Source organism: Stegastes partitus, unplaced genomic scaffold (assembly GCF_000690725.1).
Source record: "Stegastes partitus isolate 25-593 unplaced genomic scaffold, Stegastes_partitus-1.0.2 Scaffold1685, whole genome shotgun sequence".
In the NCBI taxonomy this organism is placed as follows: domain Eukaryota; kingdom Metazoa; phylum Chordata; class Actinopteri; family Pomacentridae; genus Stegastes; species Stegastes partitus.
In genome coordinates this window covers 1-22,663 of record NW_007579416.1, presented here as the reverse complement: position 1 = coordinate 22,663, position 22,663 = coordinate 1, and the positions used below count along the sequence as shown (strand labels likewise).

The following is a 22,663-nucleotide window of genomic DNA, read 5'->3' as shown; positions in this document are numbered from 1 at the left end:
TGTGTGTGTGTGTGTGTGTGTGTGTGTGTGTGTGTGTGTGTGTTTGTTTATACAGGGTCCTGGGCTCGGCCTTATCTGCTGCAGACACTCACGCCGTGATTTCGGACTTTCTTCAGCGAGCACTTGTGTGTTTTTTACGGGCCATTGTTTAGTCGAATGGTTTCTAAAGATACAGAGATTTTTTTTTCTTCCTCCCACCTCATTAAAAAGCGACTGGCAGCAGCTCTGATTTCAAAAGGCTGCACTTCATCCCCACCCAAACTTTGTTTAGTCCCGCCTGTCACACAATCAGCCCTGAAATATGCGGAGGCCTGCAGGAGAAAACACGCTGCTTGTTGTTGGCTCAGACACTTATTGAGCCACATCATCATAAATCCTGCAGCTCCACCGTGTCCAGTTCAGGAAGCACATGCTTATTGTGTTGCGTTGCGTTCTATTGTGAGAAATGCAGCTTTTAGGGGCTCCAGATCGAATTATTATCATCATCAGTTAGTCACGATTAATCATCAAGTTTGTATAAAAGGTCAACCTGGTGAGAAGTATTTTGAACACGATCCAAAAGCCAAAGATATTCACACTGTCAAAATCTGGTGGCGAGGATGCCAGAAAAATACCTTTAAAGAAGCTGGAATACTGTAATGTTCAAAAACTGTAAAAACATTTAAAATAATGACATTTAAAAAAAAAATAATAATAAAATTTAAATACAGTGTTTTGCACATTGTAAAAGACTGAACAACTATTTGTAAAACATATAGATTTTTCATTGGTGTATTTTTTATCTATTTTTAAAAAATATATATTTTATATTATATTCAATATATGTTATGTAATGTAACAATCTCTGAAGTAACAGTACAACAGTGAAGATTTATATATTGTTTAAAAAGAAACTGAAACAAAAATTTTGATTTTTGATGTTGATTTTTGCCTGGTATTCTGTGACATGCAAATTATTACTTGCTTTAGGGATTTTACTAGTTAACTATAGTTTAACAAAACAGGAAAAATCTGTTTAAAAAAATACGTTTTAAAAAAGTGTAATTTTACAGTAAAATGGTGTAAGAGATCAATAAGAATTTTGTTTAAACGAAACGTTTTTTTCTGTAAAGTTGATTTTTTTTCTTTTTCTTTTAATATCTTGCAGTCATGCATTTGGTGAGGTGGTCGGGAAAGCAGGGAATAAATGTGCTACAGAAAAATCTAAGGTTTTCTAGGGATTTTTTAATCAAATCTTGGCTTTTTTAAATTGTGAATTGATAGAAAATGGCACACATCTCTGTCTCTGAAAAGTAATTAAAGCCAGTGTAAAATCAAATGGATTCTTTTGGTCAGGACAAGCAAAAGGTTCCAAATGAGGGGTTGTTTTTGTGTTATTGCAATCATGCATTCAGTTGGTGAGTGGAATAGTGTATTGACAGAAATATCAAAAAGAGGTTTTAATGTGCAACTTTTGTTTTCCACATCAACATTTCTGTTTTTCTGTCTTTTCTTTTCTTTTTTAAATTCCAGATCAGCTCCTGCAGAAGAAGCCGTGATAACAAACTCCTGCAGTGTGAAACAAATGGCACATTTCTGTGTTTCTGTATTGTTTGATCTCCTTCCTAAATGTTCCCACAGGTTCAGGAGTGTTTCTCAGCCTTCAGGTGTGTGTGTGTGTGTGTGTGTGTGTGTGTGTGTGTGTGTGTGTGTGTGTGTGAGGCTCTTTTATGAATGGATGTTTGGTCGCTGAGGGGGGAGGAGGGGGGAGGACAGAGGAGGAGGAGGTCACGACGCACCGCTGCGGCTGCGCGCTCCGCCCTCCGCTGCGCCTTATAACGGCAACGGGCCGACCGGAGACTCTGTTGCAGCTGAACGGCAGCCGGTAAACAGCCGTGAATGTGTGAAAGGAGAACCATGTACTGGGACACCTTCATCAAACCTACAGACAGACACACGGACGGCGCAGGCTCAAAGTTAAAGGTTGGCTCCGACTTTCTCTTGTTTTTGACTATTATTTTTTATTTAGTTTTTATTTATTGTAAAGTGGCGAAACTGTGCATAGATGCCAACACCCAGTTTGTGGCCTAAAAGTTAAAATAGTGGCTTTATGTGAACAAGCTTTCAAACTTTTCTCCACTTTCTCACATGTTAACAGTTAAAGAAGTGACTTTAAGCTGCTCCACCTGTACCATCGATCTACAGGAGAAAAAGACCTTTACTGTTGATGACATCCTGCATTTATTTAGTGTTGCCACTGTGATCAATAGCGGCTTCAACTGGTCCTTGGAAAAGTGTAAAAACAGTATGAAAGTGTTACTTCAGGGAAACCACTGTTTGAATTTGTTTGTGTTTTTACAGTGATCTCTTTGTGTTTGACCACAGATGGAGATTTGTCAGACTGGATACTACACAGAAGACTTCAGGACGCAGGAGGTTCCAGCCGGATTTGACTTTGCATCTTATGGTGAGTTTCTGGTTTAAGCTCCCAGACTGGGGGGGGGGACAGATCTATTTCCTCTGAACCCGAAGAGGGACGAAGGACAGAGGAAACATTTTCGCCCACAGTGTCATCACATCTGTCAGAGCTCCTCTCAGCGAGGCCTTGACACCAGAGGGGCTGATTCAGGATAACGCCGGAGGATTCAGGGTGGCCTCAGGGCTGCTCTCCCCTCTCTGTCTTCCCTAATCCTTTCCTCCAGACTTCCTCCTCCAGCAGATTTAGAGTCCCCCTCCCCATCCCTCCATCACCGGCATTTCCTCCTCACTCTTCCTATCCCTCCCTCCCATGTTTCCTCCATCGTCAGAACTGAATAGACCAGGGGTGTCCCAGCTCACATAACAACCAGAGTTTTCCTCTCTTTATGATTTTGAGTGCAGAGCTGAGCTTTGATTTGACTTTTTTAAAGCTGTTTTTAACAGTAAAATTGCTTTAAAAAAAAGAAGAAGAAGAAAAGAAATAAAGATTGCAGTAAAAATTCCAGAAAAACATTTTTAAAAAACCCCAAAAACTTATTTACGTTAACCCCCCTAAAAAACAAAACTGTAAATAATGTCCACATCAAAAATGTACCTTTACACGTAGTGATTTGGTCTTTTACAATGCTTAAATGAAATCATTTTTTTTAAAATATTGTTTAACTTCATTTAGCAAAAACATGACTATTTAACAAATAGGTACCATTATCTGAAAGTGTGAATCTGTAATGTTATCGATGTGTGCGTGTATATATATATATATCTTCCCTGTTTTGTTAAATTAAGTTAAATCACAGGAAAAAATAAAAAATCTACACATTAACTTGAAAAAAAACACAAAACAGTCCCAAATCTGTAAATAATGTTTATGTCTGAAATAAGTATTTTTACAAATACTTATTTGTCTTCTGACAATGTTTGACCATAAAATTATACAGTTTTAGCTATATTCAAATCAGCTAAAAAATATCACTATTTACAGATATTTTCCAGGTTTTTTGTTTGTTTGTTCCTTTTTTGTTTTTGTTTTTGTTAGTTTTCAAAATGTATTATTATTATTATTATTATTATTATTATTATTATATTGTTTTATGCACCTTTGCAACTAGATGTTTTAAATTACAAGTAATTTCTAAATCTAAAATCACAGCACCAAGGTAATAATTTACATGTGAACCGTAAAAAAACAAAAAAAAAAAAAAAAAAACTGTTCATGGTTACATTAAAATATTATTTTTAAATTACTATTTACAAATAGTAATGTTTGACCACAGATTTACAGTTTTACTGTATTTAAACCTGTTAAAAACAACAATATTTTACATACATTCTTTTTTCTTCTCAAGCTCTATGAGATGACTTGTTGTTGTAAATATGCGCTATACAAATAAAACTGAATTGAATTTAATTGAATTCTCCAATTTTTGTATGTTACAGTATTTCACTGTGCAGTGATTTATTTGTTTTTTTTTTTAATTTAAAAATGTTTTTATGGCATTTTTTTAATGATGGGCACTATAGAAAAGTTATGTTTTTAAGTCAGTTAAAATGTTATTTTTTTCACGTTTTCATGCTGAGAAACTCAACTTGCAGAGATGTCACATGAGCTTTCAGATTATGTAGATAGCTACTGACATTGACAAATACACTGGGAAACTTACTGTAAAAACAGCCAAATTCTAACTGTGGCGCACAAAAAAAGGAGAAAAAAGTAGCTGCCAGAAAAAAATAAATACAGTCAAAAGGTAAATTACCATTTTCATTTAAAAGATTCTGCTAAATATAATCTGTAATTTAACTAATTAGGGAAAATCTGATATATGTATATTTAAAAAGACTGGCAGAAGTAAATGTCTGTCATATCTAACTTTAATTTGACACCTCTGAAGTGAAACAACAAAACACGATAAAAATGCATTTGTGCATTCATGTAAAAGCAGAAATTTACTTTTGTAATAACTCTAACCTAGAATAAAAATAATCATCATAAGATTCTGAACTCGATAAGATATAATTCTCACAGTGCAAATTAAAGTTAAATCTGTAAATTCCTGCAGAAGGTCAGTCTCCTCTCCTTCCACAGGGGGGAGCCACTGCACCGTGTTACTGGGCCTTAGTGCATCAGTTTCTCTGCTGCTGATTCCAGTTAGCTTACTGTTGTACTGCAGCAGGAGATGATTGGAAACATGCTCCTTTGTGATGCTCTCAATAATGCTTGAACATTTACACTCACAAGTTTGGTTTTAAATTTAAAATACCATGGCCGACCTGCAGCAAGACAATGTAAATTCATTGTGTCTACAGTAGAGCATCAATGATTAATCAAGTAGTTAAATTGCCAATAATTTTGATAATCAATTTTAGCAACAATGAAAGAAAAATATATTTCTATAGTCATAAAATGAAAATAATCATTAGTTGCAGCCCTACTGTACAGAGTCTGACTTCCCAACAGCTCCTGAATGCATCAGAGTTTTAAAAACAGGCCGTCAATGCAGCTGGAAGAAGGCACGTCTTTGACCAAAAAATAATAAAAAATTCAATGTGTTTCAAGTCTTTCCAAGTGTATTTCCATCCTGCGTTGCAATGGGGGGAAACCACAGCTGCCCAGTCAGTGTGAAATTCCTAAACAGCTTTGGAAAATGTTACCCATGAAGGTTCACTGAGGGAGATGAATCCATTGGTCTGGAGTGATTCTGAGCTGTGTCCTCTGTCCTGCCTTCACCTTCACACTGACTCCATCTGTCTGCATTATGTTTAACCTCCAGACTATCCTGGTGAAGACCTGTCTTTTCTGTTAGACAGTAAAGCGCCTGGACAGCAGCAGTTTGTGGCAGAAAGCAGCTACCCGGAGCCACCTAAAGCTTCACACTCATACGACACCAAAGGTAAAATATATTTCTGCTGCTGGTCAGACTCGTGTGTGGTTTGTGTTTCTGACTTATCTCACAGTTTGTTTATTTTTGCTCTTTCGTCCTCAGTGAACTCAGGTGACGCTGCTCTCGTCAACCTGGACTCGTACCAGGAGTTCAACTGGTGGGCGTCATATCCACAAGGTGCGTCTCCGACTCAGCTACAGTGTACGTTAAACAGCTTCAAACCTTAGCAAACAGGATATTATTGTAAAAAAATAAAATAAAATAGAAATGGTGGAATACTATAATGTTCAAAAACTGTAAAAGTGGTGAAAATGACAGCAAATGTCTTTAGAATAAAGATATTCTAGCTATTTAGACACAGTAAAAGAGTATTATTTTACAATTACACATTGTGAAATCCCAAATTAAAAACAAAAGAAAACATATTGTAAAAACAAAGTTACATTTATTTAGACAATCATTGTGTTTTGCTTCTTACAAAACAAATTTTGTTTGTTTCAATAACACTGGAAAAAAAATACATTTGAAAATTTAAGGTGCACTTGAGTGAAATATGTATTATACGGCTAGAAGCATTTTGACATCAAAACATACAAGAAAAAAGAAACATTTTAGCAGTTTTTAACTGTTTTTTTTTGGGGGGGGGGGGAGTTTGGACCAAAATGTACTGTTTCCCTATTTTTGTAAATTACAGAAAGTTACCAGTAAAAATCACAAAAAATATTGTGTTTGTTTGCTTGTGTTTTTTTGTTTGTTTAAAAAAATATTTCTGTTGAACCACAATTCAAAAGCTATGTCATGATTTTAGTTTCATTTGTATTTGTTATTACTTTTGTCAGTTTCAACTTATTTCAGTGACAGTATGAATACATTTGAGGACGACTGTGTAAATACAGATAAACTGCTCTTGCACCTTCACTTGGAGGTTAAAGGGGTTTCTTTTCCTTCCTGACTTTGCTTCTGATGCACAGACGGACTGACAGTGGACCAGACTGGATACCAGGACTCTCCACAGACCTACCAGAACCTGGTGCCCCAGCCCAGCCAGTTCAGTCCGGCCGTGGAGGGTAGCAGCAGCAGCTTCCTGCCCGGGAAAACTTCCAGCACATTACAGAGTGAGACTTGCCGCCTGCACACTCAAATAAAACCAGATTTTAACAGGTCAGGGTTTAATTCCTTCTGTTTGTTGCAGGTGAGACGGATCAGAACTACTACAACTCAGACGGACCCAGGCAGTCCTTCTGGTCCGAATACCCGTCTCCCAGCTTCACCGCCCCCCCACCTCATCCGCCCTTGACCTCCTGCCCCTCCAACCCTCAGCCCTCAGAGCAGTACTGCCCTCGTGTGGCCAAACGAAAAAGCACGGCGCCCCAGAGGCCCGACAGGGAGGGCCACATGACGGGAATGTCAGCTTATCCCGGTTAGACTTTTTGCCGCCTCATCTCTCCTGTCTGCCTGCAAGATCCATAATGTTTCATAATATAACAATATCATCTAATATATAATATAATGGGGAAGTTCTGAATACTTCCACTGCCACTGATTGTTACAGATTAATACAAACAGATCGCCACACTGTAAAAAAAAAAAAAAAAAAAAAAAAAAAAAAAAAAAAAATTTAACTGTAAAATTTTGAATAATTCACTGTTATTTTACAGTTGTTTTTTTTTTTTTTTTTTTTTTAGAATTTAACAAAAAAAGATACAGATAATAACTAGTAAATTCATATTTAAAGGTCATAATTTACAGGTTGACCACAAAAATGGCAAAATTGTAAATAATCTCTGCATTAAGAAATCTGCATTTTTAAAAAAATTAATTGTAACTTGTTCTTTTACAACGTTTGATTGTAAAATTTGGCAATTTTTCGATTGTATTATAATTTATCATTGTTTTACAGATAGGCTCCAGCCCCCCCGACCCTAGTGAGGATTAAGCGGTGTGTAGATAATAGATGGATGGATGGATTATTTTACAGATATTTGCCATTATTTGAAAGAAATTCTATTTATATTAGGGAGTGGGGAAATTTCAGGCCCAAGCTGTAAATAATTTCCACATTAATAATCAATATTTTTACAAATATATATATATTTTGTAATATTTGATTGTAAAATTTGTGATTTTTATTGTATTTTAATCTGCAAAGAAATCATCATTATACAAATATTTGCCATTATTTGAAAGAAAAGGTATGTATATTAAGGAATGAAAAATGGCAAAAATTTTAACTGTTGTTTTACTGATTCACCCTGCTATGTTAAAATTACAAGTAGTTGACTAGTAAGAGATAAAATGCTAATTCACATGTTGACTGTAAACAAACAAACAAACAAACAAACAAAACAGGCCCAAACTCAAAATCTTTACATTTTAACATTTCACAAATGTTATTTTGTACTTTTATGACTTTAAATGACACACTTTCATTTACTGTGTTTATATCAGCAAAAAATATTATTTTACATATAATTTCTGTTCTTTAAAAGTTTCTCAGTGTTCCAGAATTCCGCTGTTTTTTTTTTTTTAACGTGCCATTTTTTTATGGATGTGTTATTGTTTTTGTGCTGTGTGCAAGTGTCAGTTATATCATATCTGTTTATCTTATTTAGTTCAATCTGAACTTGATCTGATCTTCTGCTTGTCTCTTTTGAGCTGCTGTTACATGTGAACTTCCTTGTTGAGGGATCAGCTAGGTTTATCTTTATCTTCACCTCTTGTGAGTCCAGCAGCCGTCTGTCACCAAGTTAATCAGAGCATTTGTTCGTGGTTCAGGTTCTGGTCCGATCCAGTTGTGGCAGTTTTTGCTGGAGCTTCTTTTGGACTCAGCCTGCCGGACTTTCATCTCATGGACGGGAGACGGCTGGGAGTTCAAGATGTCCGACCCCACGGAGGTGAGGGACAGTCCTGCTGTACATCAGTAGTGGAAAGTACATCTCTCAGGTGCTTTATGTCAGTATTTCCATGGTAACTTTCCACGTGTTTCACTATACTATAATTCTTTTTTAAATTAAGGTGAAAGTTAGAGAGCAACTGATACAGTCAGGTCCATAAATGTTTGGACATTGACACAATTTTCAGCATTTCAGCTCTGTACACCACCACAATGGATTTGAAATGAAGCAATCAAGATGTGCTTTAAGCACAGACTTTCAGCTTTAATTTGAGGGTATTTGCATCCAAATCAGGTGAATGTGTAGGAATTCAAACATATTTTATATGTGCCCACCACCTTTTTAAGAAACCAAACGTAAATGGAAAATTGGCTGCTCTGCTGTTTTATGGCCAGGTGTGTTATTCCCTCATTTTTTCATTTACAAGGAGCTGATAAAAGGTCTCAAGTTCATTTCAAGTTTGATATTTGTGTTTGGAACCTGGTGAGGTCAACTCTCATTATGAAGTCCAAAGAGCAGTCACTATCAGTTAAACAAGCCATCATGAGGCAGAAAAGTCAAAACAAAACCCAGCGGACAGATAGTAAAAACATTAGGCATGGCCAAATCAACTATTCGGTACATTCTTAAAAAGAAAGGACGCACTGATGAGCTCAGCAATGCCAAAAGACCCAGAAGACCATGGAAAACAAGTGTGGTGGATGTCAGAAGAATCCTTTCCCTGATCAGGAAAACCCTCTCACAACAGTTGGCCAGATCACAAACACTCTCCAGGAGGTAGGCGTCACCAGAGTTAATACAGAGGGTTCTCCACAAGGTGTGAGCCTCAAAAACAGAACGGCCAGGTTAGAGTTTGCCAAAAAAAATAAAAAATCATCTCAAGGCCCTGTGCAGTTCTGGAACCTCCTGTGGAAAAGTGAGACAAAGATCAACTTGTACCAAAATGATGGGAAGAGAAGAGAATAGAGAAGGTACGGAACTGCTCAAGATCCAAACATAACACCTCATTAGTGAAGTGGTGGCAGTGTAATGGTGTTGGCATGTATGGCTGCCAATGGAACTGGTTCTCTCATACTTACTGATGATGTGACAGGTGATAAAAGCAGCAGGATGAGTTCTGATGTGTTTCGGACCATATTATCTGCTCATATTCAGCCAAATACTTCAGAACTCATTGGACAGCGCTTCACTATGCAGATGGACAACGACCCAAAGCACACTGCGAAAGCAACCAGGGATTTTTTAAGGCAAAGAAGTGGAATGTTCTGTAATGACATTTCACTTGCTGAAGACAAAGCTGAAGGGAACATGCCCCAAGAACAAGCAGGAACTGAAGACAGCAGCAGTAGAGGCCTGGCAGAGTATCACCGGGGACGAAACCCAGCGTCTGGTGACGTCTATGGGTTCGAGACTTCTGCCTGTCATTGACTGCAAAGGATTTGCAACCAAATGTTAAAAGTGACATTTTGATTTATGATTATGTTAGTTTGTCCAATGACTTCTGGTTCCTTGAAAAGGTAGATAGATAGATAGATAGATAGATAGATAGATAGATAGATAGAACTTTATTGATTCCTTTGGTATGAACCTCAGGGAAATTGTTGATTGGTGGAAGGCGCATATAAAATTTGTAGTAATTCCTACACATTCACCTGATTCGGATATAAACATCCTCAAATTAAAACTTAAAGTCTTCACTTAAAGCCCATCTCGATTGTTTTATTCCAAACCCATTGTGGTGGCGTACAGAGCCGAAATGCTGAACATTGTGTCATTGTCCAAATATTTATGGACCTGACTGTAATTGTTTTTTTGTTTTTGTTTTTTTTATTGATATAGAATATAGGAAATCTGACATTACTGATATATACGGTATGTTAAAGTGATATTGAAAAGGGACAATGAAGGGTCTTTGTTTTAACCTCTGCAACACTACAGTTCACAAACTGGTAAATGGCTCCTATGTGCTCTTCTGCATGTACTGCAGGCTGAGCTGTTCTGCTGAACACAATATGTCTTTCCAGCATCTTGCATCTGCATCATGTGCTGCACAAAAACGTTTTCATATTGGCTCAACTGGCTCATTTACAGAAACGCTGTATATTTCCATTTTCTCTGTTTTGGTAAATTACAGATAATATCAACAAAAAATCTGAACAGAAAAAGGAATAATAACTGCTCTTTTTACAATGTGTACAGCATTTGAATCAGCTAAAAATATTATTTATAGACTTTTGCTGATTTATTTATTTATTTATTTATTTATTTTTACAGTTTTCGAATGTTGCAGTATTCTACCATTTTATCATATTTTTTCTTGGCACCTTGCTGCCAGATCTTCTGAGGTGTTTTGTTTGTTTGTTGTTTCTACTGGATTTCCAGTCTTTCTATGGATAAACACAATGAAGCTCAACTCTCGGGGCTTTCTGTTGATTCCACAGGTGGCCAAACGCTGGGGTCAGTGCAAGAACAAACCCAAGATGAACTACGAGAAGCTGAGTCGCGGCCTGCGTTACTACTACCACAAGAACATCATCCACAAGACGGCGGGAAAACGCTATGTGTACCGCTTCGTCTGCGATGTGCAGGGCATGCTGGGAAAGACAGCGCAGGAGGTCCTGAGCAGTCTGAACGTTCTGCCCTCGAACGTGGAGGTGTGGCAGCGGCCGGCGGCGTCCGAGCACAGCAGTGAACCGTGGGCGTCCCAGTAGGGTGCAGTCAGTCCCTGTTAGCTCTGCAGTGACAGGTGATGCTAAATGAAGGTCCTACTGAACAAACAGCTCCTAAACCTCAGGGCTACACAAGCAGCTGCTGGCATTTTAAAGCACTATGGATAAATATTTTATGCAGTGTGTTTTCTAAGAAAGAATAAGTTTGTAAATCCTGTTTATATGAACCCTGTGCAGAGTTTTGTGCATTTATATTATTATTTTTTTACATGCAAAACTCATGTCTACCTCTGTTTTCTGGCAACCCGATGCCTTTCAGGCACTCACTGTGAAGCTTTTGGTGATGTGTGATGATTGTGTCGTGTAAATAAACTGTATATACACATACATCCAAATGGGTTGTGTTATACTCAAAATCTTGGTTTGTGCGAAACAACAAAATAAAGTTTATTATTAACAGTATTAGCAGTAGTAGTAGTAATAATAATAATAATGATAATTTATAGCATTTATACAGTGCATAGTGAATTTCCCTTGTAATAATTCTAATTCTCTTATATTAATTCTGATAATATATTACTATTATTTCACAGATTTCCCATTTTGTAAAAGTACCCATGACTAGTAAATTCACATTAAAATGAAATAATTGCATTCACATTAACTGTAAAAAGGTCAAAAATATAAATAATCTCCACATCAAATTACAAATTTATAAATGACAAATTTCAAATTACAGTTAATTAAAAAACAAGTTTCTCATCAGTATGTTCATCAACTGTAATTTGTTCATTTACAACTTTGGATTGTGAAATTTTGCTATTTTTTAAAGTGTATTTTAATCATCAAAATATATCAGTATTTTACAAATATTTGATATTATACATAATAATAATAATATAAGGGTTGGAAAAAAAAAGCACAGGCCAAAACTAAATAATGTCCATATTGAAAAATTTTTATTTTTACAAATAATAATTCCTTACTTTTTATTATAAAATGTGTGTTTTTATTGTATTTAGTAATAATAATAACAATAAACTTTATTTATAGAGCAATTTTCAAAACAAAAGTTACAAAATGCTTTCCAATAAAAACAAATTAAAAAATTGAAATAAAACAAGCACACAGTATAAGACAAAAATGGAAAGCACACAAATAGAGCAAGAAGCTGTGAAACATAAAAATTAAATAAAATCAGGAAAAGCTCTCTGATAAAAATGTGTTTTAAGAAGTGACTTAAAAGAGAGCACAGAATTAGCCGACCTGATTTCCTCGGGCAGGTCATTCCAGAGCCTCGGTGCCCAGACTGAGAATGCTCTGCCCCCTTTGTTTTCAGCCGGGCCTCTGGGACAGTTAAAAGACCTTTGCCCAAGGATTGTAAATAGTGTGTTGGAGAGTACCGTGTCAGAAGGTTGGCAGTGTAAATAGGACAAAGCCCATTGAGTGCTTTAAAAGTGATTAATAAAATCAATCCTAAAACGTACTGGTAGCCAATGTAAAAGAGCTAAAACAGGTGTGATGTGCTCATGTTTCCTCTTCCTGGTTAAAAACCTGGCAGCAGAGTTCTGCACTGTCTGCTGTCTGTCCAGGGATTTCTGGTTAAGACATGTAGAACGGCTATTGCAGTCATCCAGCCGTGGGAAAATAAAAGCCTGTAAAATCGTGTCTGTATCTTTAAAAGTTAAATAATTGTAACTTTTAAATAATTTATTTAGCCATCTGCTGGGACTTACCAGCAGATGGTAAGTTATACTTACTTACTTACTTACTTAAATCTTACCATGACTTCGGTTTTAGTGTCGTACAGCTGAAGGAAGTTCTCTGACATCCAGTTTCTCACATTCGCAATACATTCAATTAGGGTCTGTTTATGCATTGACGACTTCCCCTCCCGCCGAGTGATCCCAGGGGTCAAAGGTGCCAGAGATCACATTTTGCATTCAAGGCCTGCAATAAATGCGACCTTGTGTGAAGCAATGATAATAACAGACAGCGTTGCATGAGGAAGTATAAAGGAAGCAGACCCGACAATATATGTCCTGAGATATAGTCTTGAAACTGTTTAATACATGAGTTTTGTTCAAAACAAGTCTGAAAAAGGAAAATCTCTTGACCCATTAATACCATGAAGGCTTTAGCCTCCACTGGGCCTGTTGAACTGCTGAACCTCACTTCCAGCCGCTAGTTTGTCAGGATTTAAAGACCGTAGTCGGAAGAATCACAGTTACAGTATGACCACACACTGCCACCATCTAGCAGGGTGAAACAGGATACAACACAATTTAAATACTCCTCTTCTTCAAGCATCTGAAGACTGGGAGTCATCCTGGGAGCATTTCAGACATTCATGATGTTCATCTATAAACGTCATCTCACCAACACCTTTTGCACTCACCCATATCATAAAACTCCCACCTCCGTGCTTCACTGTCAGGACCGGGGCAGCTGGTGAAAAATGTTGGTGGGGGGGCAGTCTGCAAATGATCTTTTATTTTAAATCAGAAATTAGAATATAATAACATCAGGCACAACTATTTACAGGGATGCAAATTGTCTACCGTTGGGGGATATTCTAATCATAATCTAATTTAATATTATCAAGGCTTACCAGAACTACATTTCAAAACCATTCATCAAACTTTCATCAATATTTACAGGATCTGTACAAACTCAAAACACACAACATCAATAATGAAACAACACTATCCAGGACTCCAGACTAACTTTTTCACTGGTAGCACCAGTACGACCCACTCAATCATTCTGTTACACCTCCCACCTGGTCACACACAGAACATATGACTTGCTGAACATTGTCTTATCACTAGACCTACGATTTACTGATGGTCCCTGAACGCCCCACATAAGCAGAGGCTGTATGCATCCACTGTGGCTGTCCCGGTCAGGGTCACACTAAACTGAGCAGATGCTTTGGTCTTATGTGACCAACATTCTTCAAGCTTCTTGTTTATGCTCTTCAGCAAAGTTTCATAAGTGTCCACAACATAGTTTCCACTTTCTCCTTCTATAGAAACTGCTGTGTGATTTTGCAGCGTCAGACTTATTGCCTCTGCACTGCACAGAAAAGCTTCCGGTGTGAGAAAGTGCAGGTGGTTGCACAATACGGGAGGAGGAGTGTTTTTTTCTGTCGTAGCCCGTCCCACTTTAACTGAATGTTGCAGACTGAAAACAGGTTTTACCACCTACCAGTGTAGCTTTTTTTTTTTTTTTTTACAGGGTGTGTTTCAGGCGTTGTTGTCTGCACTTGTAGGCCTTGTCCTTGGCAAGATGTTTGGCTGTAAACCACATTTTACTGTGGTTTTATATATGAAGCAACAGCTCATCAAAGTGTGTGGCTGCAGCCTCAGAAACACTCCTGCTTATAAAGAACAGCTGCCTTCATTACTGATCATATGTAAGGATGTTTGAACCCTCAGTGAACATCAGTGTCGAGGCTCCCGCCATCACAATCTTTTCAGCATTTGACTCCTCCTGACTCTAGTTTTACAAAAAGAGGTCCTGTGAGGCACCAACTCATTACTCAAACTAACCAAGCTCTGACTTTTATTAAACGTGGAGCAGGGCCTTCTTCTAATCTGTGTCTCCCTGCCTCTCTCTTTATCATCAGTGTATCTGAGTCAGATCTCTCCTTCTCCACCAGCCTTCTCTTGTCTTTCCTCATTTGTTTTTAAGAACAATCAGCTACAGATCACTTTATCTTTGGAGCTAGCAACAGCTGACTAATCTATCAACAATCATCAAATTCAACTGCGTGAAACTTGCACTCTGTCAAGAAAAACTAAGCAAACAGCTGCATAAGTGACAAATTTGGTCACAATCCTTGACAGATCATTTACATGAATGATAGTTTTCAATCAACAAACGCAGAAACATGGGTTTAAATGAGACAAGTTGAGGCAACATTTTTATATCAACCATCAAAATAATGTTAAAAACGTAATTATGCATGTAATGAAGTGGAAGGATTCGGAAAGGGTCTCGTCAATGATTCTTAAGAGTGCAGTCATATTTTTCGACTGCATTTGAAGGCAACACGAGTCTCCTCCTCATAACACGCGTTTACGGGAAACAGCATTTTTACGGAAGCAGCAGCCGTGTGTCCATCTGAGAGATGCCCGGGAAAACTGTGAAAGCGGCGCTGGTGGACGCTCTGTCGGACCTGACCGACGAGGACTTCAAGAAGTTCTGCCATCAGCTGGTGGACCGTCGGCAGGAGCCCCGGGTTCGGCGCAACAGGGTGCACGGTAAAGATCGCATGGACGTAGCAGACGTGATGGTCTCTACCTTCACCGAGAAACATGTGGTGGGAGTGGCCGAGGAGATCCTAAAGAGCATCGACTGCTTCGAGGAGGCGGCCAGGTTTGGTAAATATCCCAGCGATGGTTTTCTGCAGAAATCATACAAGTTGTGCACAAAAGTGATCGCCTGAAAAAAACAAAACAAAACAAAACAGGAAAAACCTTTAAGATAGGGAAAAGATGATTGTCCATCTTTCAATCCCTTTTATTCATATTTTTCTTTGATTTAACAGCAAGTACCTGTTTGAAATTATTATATATATATATTTAAATGCAGTAAACTAAATCTTGCAAAAAAATTTGATAAAATAAAAAAAGTGATCATCTGCCAAAACGACAACAACCACAGAAAAACAAACAGGAAAAACTTATAAAATAGCACCTTAAAAAAATCAGGTTGTGGACAAAAGTGATTGTCTGCAAAAAATAAAAAACTAAATTAAAAATCCTAAATGCAGTTCTTCACTGTCTCTGCTGTTCTGTTCCACATTAAGCAAATTAGAAATGCTTTAAGGCCCAGTCCAAGTCATATAATGCGGTCTTTCCACCTTCCAATAAGTGAATGCAGCCCCTTCACTGTGGCTGAAATGTTACTAATGCATCAAAATGACTTGACTTTTATTCACCTGGGTCATATTTTTATAGATTATAACCTGTAGAAGAATTGCAAAAGAGATTATTTCTGTAGTTTCTACATGAATCTGTTTATTGTATCTTCAGTAAGGATGTTAGGCGGCCAAACATACAGCAGAAACAACATTGCATAACAATGTGTATAATCTAGTGCAGGGTTCTGACTCACTGTTATTTTCATAGTTGATTAATCTGTTAATTATTTTCTGGATTCATAAATTAGTTCTTTGGTTCCTAAAATGAGGAATTACAGACATATTTGTTCAGAAAACTTTTTTTTTTTACTGATGCATGTTATGTTTAACGCTGTGTTGAATGTTTTTGTACTTGAAACTCCTCTCTGTTGTAAAGTTAAACAAATACTAAAGGACAAAGTGTTGTAAAACAGTAAAATATTCTGTCTGTAATTCATATCTTTGTTGTTGTAAGCTTTAAGGGACCAAAAAATAAGCTATTTTATTAATTATATATTTATATATAAGGTATATATATATTATATATATATTATCAGAATTTTTTTTGCCAAATATCGGAATTGACTCAAAAAATCCATATTAGTCGGGCCCTAGTTCGTATCAGTTCTGCAGCAAAGCAGCAAAAATTGTACAAAGCCAGTCCATCAAAGGAGCTTCACCACTGCAATATTTGTATTTACAGTAAACAACAGAAGTGCGTTCAACCGTACACAAAATCAAATGCGTCCAAGTTGTTTGACCTCAATAAATGTGTCATTTCTAAGTGTACCAGTAAAGTGCATGTTTTGAATAAAACCAAAATCAAACACTGTAGAAAGACTGTATTTGAAATATAAGCACCAAAGTAGAAACTTAATGCAACAAAAGTGAATCTACCTGTGATCCCTTAAACTGAGTCCACTCTTGATTTCCAGTCAGTTTAACTGCATGAACATGGTTCTTCACCGAGCTGTGACCAGTAGAACTTTCTCAGTTTTGGACCCATGAGCTGTGTTTATCTGCATGTCTGCATCATGGAACTATGTGGAAAGGATTGAACAGAGGAACTAAAGAATCTGACTGTTAGGCTTCACAAAAATGGAAGAGGATACAGGAAGATCAGTGAGGAACTAAAAACCAGTGACTCACAATTGCAGCAGTAATCAGGAGGTCTAGAAAGAGACATAGAACCACTAATCAAAGCTGCAGTGGTTGTTCTCCTAAAATCACTCCACAGACAGTGAACTATTATAATCTAGCTGCGAAAAACAGACAATAGCTGGTTCAGACTTGCATCAGGGGTTATTAATAGAAATTAGAGTTTCTGAAAAGCTCAGACAGTGTGAAGGACTCGTCATAGCATCAACCTCGATGGACAAGAAAAAAAACTATGCTAAAAATGATCAATGTTGGGAGCACATTCTTTTGTCACATAAATGTGTTGGGCTCAGATGGAGTCCAGCATGTTTGGTGTGAACCTGACCAGGACTACCACAGTGAATGCATAGTCTTGACAGTGTTTGTATTGTATTGTTTGTATTGTCACTGTGGAGGCAATGCTGAAAAGACAGTGTCACAGCAGTGCAATGTCGTAGCAACCCTTTTTGGCAGCAATACACAAGTAAAAATAAAATAAAATAAGATAAAATAACTTGAAAGGAAAAATAAATATGTATGTAAATATAAAGTATCAAATGTAGAATATCAAAGTAATGGAGGTATTTACAGTACAACTACAGTGTTTAAAGCAGAGCAGTGAAACACAGAGACGGGTGTGTGATGATATGGGGCTGCATGAGTGCAAACGGAGTTGGGAGATGATTTATCGATGCACCATGAATGTCTGCGGAGAAACCAAAATACTGACTGACAAAATGACTTCCAGTCTGCAGAAGCTTGAAGAAGGGGAATATTCCAGCATGAGAAGCATCAAAGCACAAAATCACGAGAGAATCTCAGGAAAAATAAACTTTTCTGAGTTATTGTGGACAATTTTTTTGCCAGTTTGAACAATGTCTTTTTCATTTTAAGCTTTTTTTGTCATTTTCGGCAACATTCAGATGATTGTTTAAGTCTTTTGGACAATTTTAAAATAATTTTTAGTTGTTTTATTCATTGACTCAGTTTATGTCATTTCAAAAAGTTAAAAAAAAAAATCATTTTTGAGTGATTTTGAACATCGTATGAGTAATTTTTGATCATTTCTGGTGTCAGTTCAGGACAACTTCTTGGTGTCATTAAACAATTTTAGTCATTTTGATCAATATTTTATTAATTTTGGCCAAGTTGGGGTGAATTTGGTTAGCTGATGAGTAACACGAACTGACAAGTAAACGAGAAAAGAACCAATAAATGATTTTTAGTTGCAGCCCCACTGATTGGATGTCATACTTTAACTTGACTGCTGCTAAATCTTTGTCTCATTCTGACACTGTGTCTCCTGTTTGTGCAGTTGAGGAGGCCGGTGGACAAAGCCAACAGTCTGCTTCCACTGACGGTGAGTCGTCTCTGCTGCAGTATATGAATTTCACATCAAGCTTCTTTCTCTTCCAGCTCAACCTCTGACGGTCTGTTGTTCTCAGCGGCTGTATTTCTAGTTTTGCTGTGCTTTAACTTTAGAGGGTTTTTAATCTTATTATTTACTTACCAAAACAAAAGTAGTACAAAAAGGTGGGACACATTGAGCAAAACTAGAAAAGAAAGAAAGAAAAAAAAAAGGGGGGGGAAATATCAATGAATTAGTTAAAGTATAGTGTAGAACAGTGTCATTTTGCAGATATGCAGCTCAGCTTTTCTGTCTAAAATGCTGGTTGCACTTGGAATCAATTTTAGCATTGTGTTGGTCACTCACTTTTGGTTTTGTGTCGTGTTCTGATCAAAGTCTGCTCATTTTGTTTGTTTTTTGTACGTAACCAGTAACTGTTGCACCTGATCTGTGTCTGCATTCCCTAAAGTGTAGAAAAGCTATTTAGCTGTGACACAACTACTTTGGATTGATTTTTATAACTTTAACGTACCTGAAATGTGGATCTGATCAAGGACATTTTATTTCTATTTTTAGGACCTTTTTTTAGTCATTTTATTAATATTTTGAGGACATTTTTAGTTTCAAACAATTTTAGGGCTGTTTTCAGATATTTTATTAATATTTAAATGAGATTTTATCAATATTTTTATGAGATTTTTAAAAACATTTTTATCTGTTAGTTGACAGAATTCTTTTGGACACTTTAGTAAAATATTTAATAAAATATTTTACAACAAGCTTCCAGACCACCTCTGTAACAGCTTTGATGAATGCATATTTTTTCATTCCTGTGAATTTGTATTTTTTTTTAACAATTTTTGACCAAGTTTTGACACTAATCCTTTTTGAGCAATTTTGAACATCGTATGAGTAATTTTGGATCATTTCTGGTGTCAGTTCAGGACAACTTCTTGATCTTTTAAACAATTTTAGTCATTTTGATGAACATTTTATCTGTTTTGGCCAAGTTGGGGTGATTTTGGTTAGCTGATGAGTAACACTAACTGACAAGCAATCAAGAAAAGAACCAATAAATGATTTTTAGTTGCAGCCCCACTGATTGGATGTCATACTTTAACTTGACTGCTGCTAAATCTTTGTCTCATTCTGACACTGTGTCTCCTGTTTGTGCAGTTGAGGAGGCCGGTGGACAAAGCCAACAGTCTGCTTCCACTGACGGTGAGTCGTCTCTGCTGCAGTATATGAATTTCACATCAAGCTTCTTTCTCTGACTGCTAGACTTCTTTCTTTCATTTTCAGCAGCTTTTGGGTCATATTGGGTCATTTTTGACAAAGTTTGACCAATTATTGGGTCATTTTGTTCACTGCATTTTTGGGGTCATTTTGGAAAACTTTTGCATCAGTTTGGACAAATCTTCAGTCATTTTGTACATTTTTGGGTTTGGACAATGTTTGGACAATTCTTAAAGAGTCCCTATGGGCAATTTCGAGACATTTATTGCTTTTATTTTTGGGTCTTTTCGGACAATTTATTTCATTTTGATCAATATTTTGTCGTTCTGGCCAATTTCTTTTGGACAATTTTTAAATCCTCTTTTACCATCACTAAATGTTTCCAAGCTAATTTTGAGTCCTTTTGAATAATTCAGAGACATTTTTATAATTTGAATGATTCTGAACATGTTTTAGTCATTTTAAGCTGTTTTTGAGTCCTTTTAAGCAAGTTTCATCAGGGTTTTACATGAATGACTTGAAATCATTGCAAACTGGTGAACCTCAGCAGTACCAACACACACTGCACAGAAACATTTCCACAGACTCACGAATGGACACAAACCGACAGAGGAATATGTTGGTGATCAGGTTACATTAATCCTCAGCGCAACTTGCTTAATGTCCATCTAGGCAGCGAATTTCTGGGGTTCCTTTGAGGCAGACTGAGAACAAACATTTACATTTTTTCTTGAAAGCTGCGGATAGCTCACACTTTTTGTCCAACGTTTGCTGGTTTGTGGGAATTCTTGTTTTTCCAAACTCTACAAATGAGGTGGAAAATGCAAAGTTAGAGTAAAGACACAACAGACATATTAATGGGAAATAGATGAGTTTGAAATGAAGTGGAAATAAGCTCAGATTAAAGGAAAATCCAAGGCATGATTTGTCTATAAGGATTTTGAGTTTTGTAGCATTTTGATCGATTGTCAGGATGGTTTGAGCTTCTTGTGTAATTTCCTTCCTTTTTCTTCAGACAAGCACTTTGTGGATAAACACAAAGTGGAGCTGATCCAGAGAGTGAGCAACACTGACTCCATTTTGGACGACCTCCTCGAAGCAGATGTTATCAAACAGGAAGCTTATGACAAAATCCGAGCGATGGCTGCCTGTCAGGACCAGATGAGGGAGCTGTATGCTGGTCCTCTGAAAGCTGGAAAAACCTGCAAGGAAATCTTCTACAAAATCCTTCAGAAGCATGAAAAATATCTCATCGAGGACCTCACAGGAAAGAAGTGAATGTTGTGGTAAAATCCATTTTTATATCAAACTTACAGCAGATGTTTATTTTTTTCATTATAAATGGGGAAATGTTCATGTTGGGCCTGTGTGAGGATTTTGTAAAACAATTCTTTTAACCCCTTATTTTACTCTTAAATGAACCGAAATGAGTTTGCAGAACAGTGAGCCTCATTTCACTGATTCATTTCATTCAGAAAATGTTGTTCAGAAATGAACTACTGCTGACATGTAATGTTTTTATCCAGCAGATATCAAATGAAGCTGGAGTCTGTTTTTAACCTCATTATTTTATCTAAATTAAAAACAATGACCAGAATTGTGTCTGTTAATGTTTACAGGTAAATCAGGTGACAGTGTTTCTGCTGTTGGTGCTACATCAAAATGTTTTTCATTTGAAATTCAAAATAAAACTTTCATTTTGAGTGAGTGGAGTGTCTTAAAAATCACAGATCAGATGTGACAAAACTTTAAAGACATGATGAGGTGGTTGTTTATGGTAAAACTTGAATTAAAACTGAATTATTCACAATAATTACTCCAATGCAGGAAACAGCTTCCCAAAGCTTGACTGTGTTTCTGTGTGATCAGTGTCTTTCTTCTTGTTACCTTTGAATGCTGCATCTTGAATCCAAAATGGTGGATGGTGATGTTCACCTGTAGAATATCTGTTAGAACCTTTAATTCTACAAGAAACATACATATTAAAAAAGTGTTCTGATTCACTGGAGTGTTAAGAGCGCTTAGATCACAGTTTAATCCATGTGGCCTTTTTTAATACTATAAGTGAAAATGTGATCATGCATCAGTGGTTGTATTCTGCTCATCATCATGTGGAAATTTAGTGAAGCATCAGCTTATATTGTGATATATTTATTAGCCCATAAAATACTGCTAGAGCCAAATTTATTATTTTATATTTGATAATAATTTAGTTGAAGGTGGGAATGGTGATATTGGAAACTGATAGTTTCATTGTGGTTTGGACGAATGCGTTTACTAAATGCATGACTTGTTGCTGATAGGTTTGAGAGCAGTTTGATTTGTGCTTCCAATTAAATAATGTTGCGTCGCTGTGACGCAGTGGATGAGGCTTATTGTTCAGATTGAAGCCAGAGATGTGGGAAGTTTTTTGACCGTGTGAGTATGTGTAATTTTTGATCCTTTTTTCTTTTTATTAAACTATTTACAAAGCAGAACTCGTCTCACTGGCGTTTCAAATATTAGTTGCTAGACAGGCTTCGGAGCGTGGTACAAAGAAGAACGGCACAGAGTGCCGCTGCACATACCAAATCAGGGAGGTTTCCTGTCATAGCTGTTTGTTCATTTTCACCTAAAAAATGTTTTTCCAAGTCTGATCCATAAATGTCCACTTCAGCAGCTCTTACATCCGCCAAACTTTCCAATTTTATTCTTGCTTGTATTTTGAAAGTTTATACCGAAGGGTTTGTTCAAGTATCATTCATAGCCTTGTTTACAGAACAGTTCTTGCCTAAAATGGATTTTAGTTTTGTGCTGTTCACAGTATTTTCAGATATATATGGAGTGATTTTTATTTTTATCTATCTATCTATCTATCTATCTATCTATCTATCTATCTATCTGTCTATCTGTCTATCTGTCTGTCTATCTGTCTGTCTGTCTGTCTGTCTGTCTGTCTGTCTATCTATCTATCTATTTTTAAGAGAGAGATCCAAATGTCCTTCTGTAAGAACCTCCAACCAGATTGCTGATCTGGGAATTTATGCAATTTATTTATTTATTTATTTTTTCATTTCTAACAACATAATATCCCATTAGCATCTTTAAGATATTTCCATCCATCCATCCATTTTCTATACACCGCTTAATCCTCA

General features: G+C 36.7%; 2 protein-coding genes across 6 annotated transcripts; both read left to right on the top strand.

Annotated features, from left to right (window-relative positions):
* Nucleotides 1-1,821: 1,821 nt before the first annotated feature.
* On the top strand, nt 1,822-11,294 carry etsrp (ETS1-related protein). 3 transcript variants are annotated; one of them, XM_008301549.1, is made up of 8 exons: nt 1,822-1,962; nt 2,365-2,446; nt 5,259-5,345; nt 5,439-5,513; nt 6,308-6,451; nt 6,529-6,756; nt 8,112-8,230; nt 10,672-11,294. In XM_008301549.1, exons 1-8 carry the CDS (start codon nt 1,879-1,881, stop codon nt 10,939-10,941), a joined length of 1,089 nt encoding a protein of 362 aa, XP_008299771.1. In that variant the 5' UTR covers nt 1,822-1,878; the 3' UTR covers nt 10,942-11,294. The 3 variants fall into 3 exon arrangements, with proteins under 3 accessions (XP_008299771.1, XP_008299770.1, XP_008299769.1); XM_008301548.1 differs by having other exon boundaries at nt 5,226-5,345; nt 5,448-5,513; XM_008301547.1 differs by having other exon boundaries at nt 5,226-5,345.
* A 2,078-nt stretch (nt 11,295-13,372) lies between these two features.
* Nucleotides 13,373-22,006, top strand: LOC103372029 (apoptosis-associated speck-like protein containing a CARD). Of its 3 annotated transcripts, XM_008301544.1 has the most exons (4): nt 13,373-15,287; nt 18,261-18,305; nt 19,470-19,514; nt 20,545-22,006. In XM_008301544.1, the coding sequence occupies exons 1-4, from the start codon at nt 15,035-15,037 to the stop codon at nt 20,805-20,807; spliced, it is 606 nt and encodes a 201-aa protein (XP_008299766.1). In that variant the 5' UTR covers nt 13,373-15,034; the 3' UTR covers nt 20,808-22,006. The 3 variants fall into 3 exon arrangements, with proteins under 3 accessions (XP_008299766.1, XP_008299768.1, XP_008299767.1); XM_008301546.1 differs by lacking the exon at nt 18,261-18,305; XM_008301545.1 differs by lacking the exon at nt 19,470-19,514.
* Nucleotides 22,007-22,663: the final 657 nt, after the last annotated feature.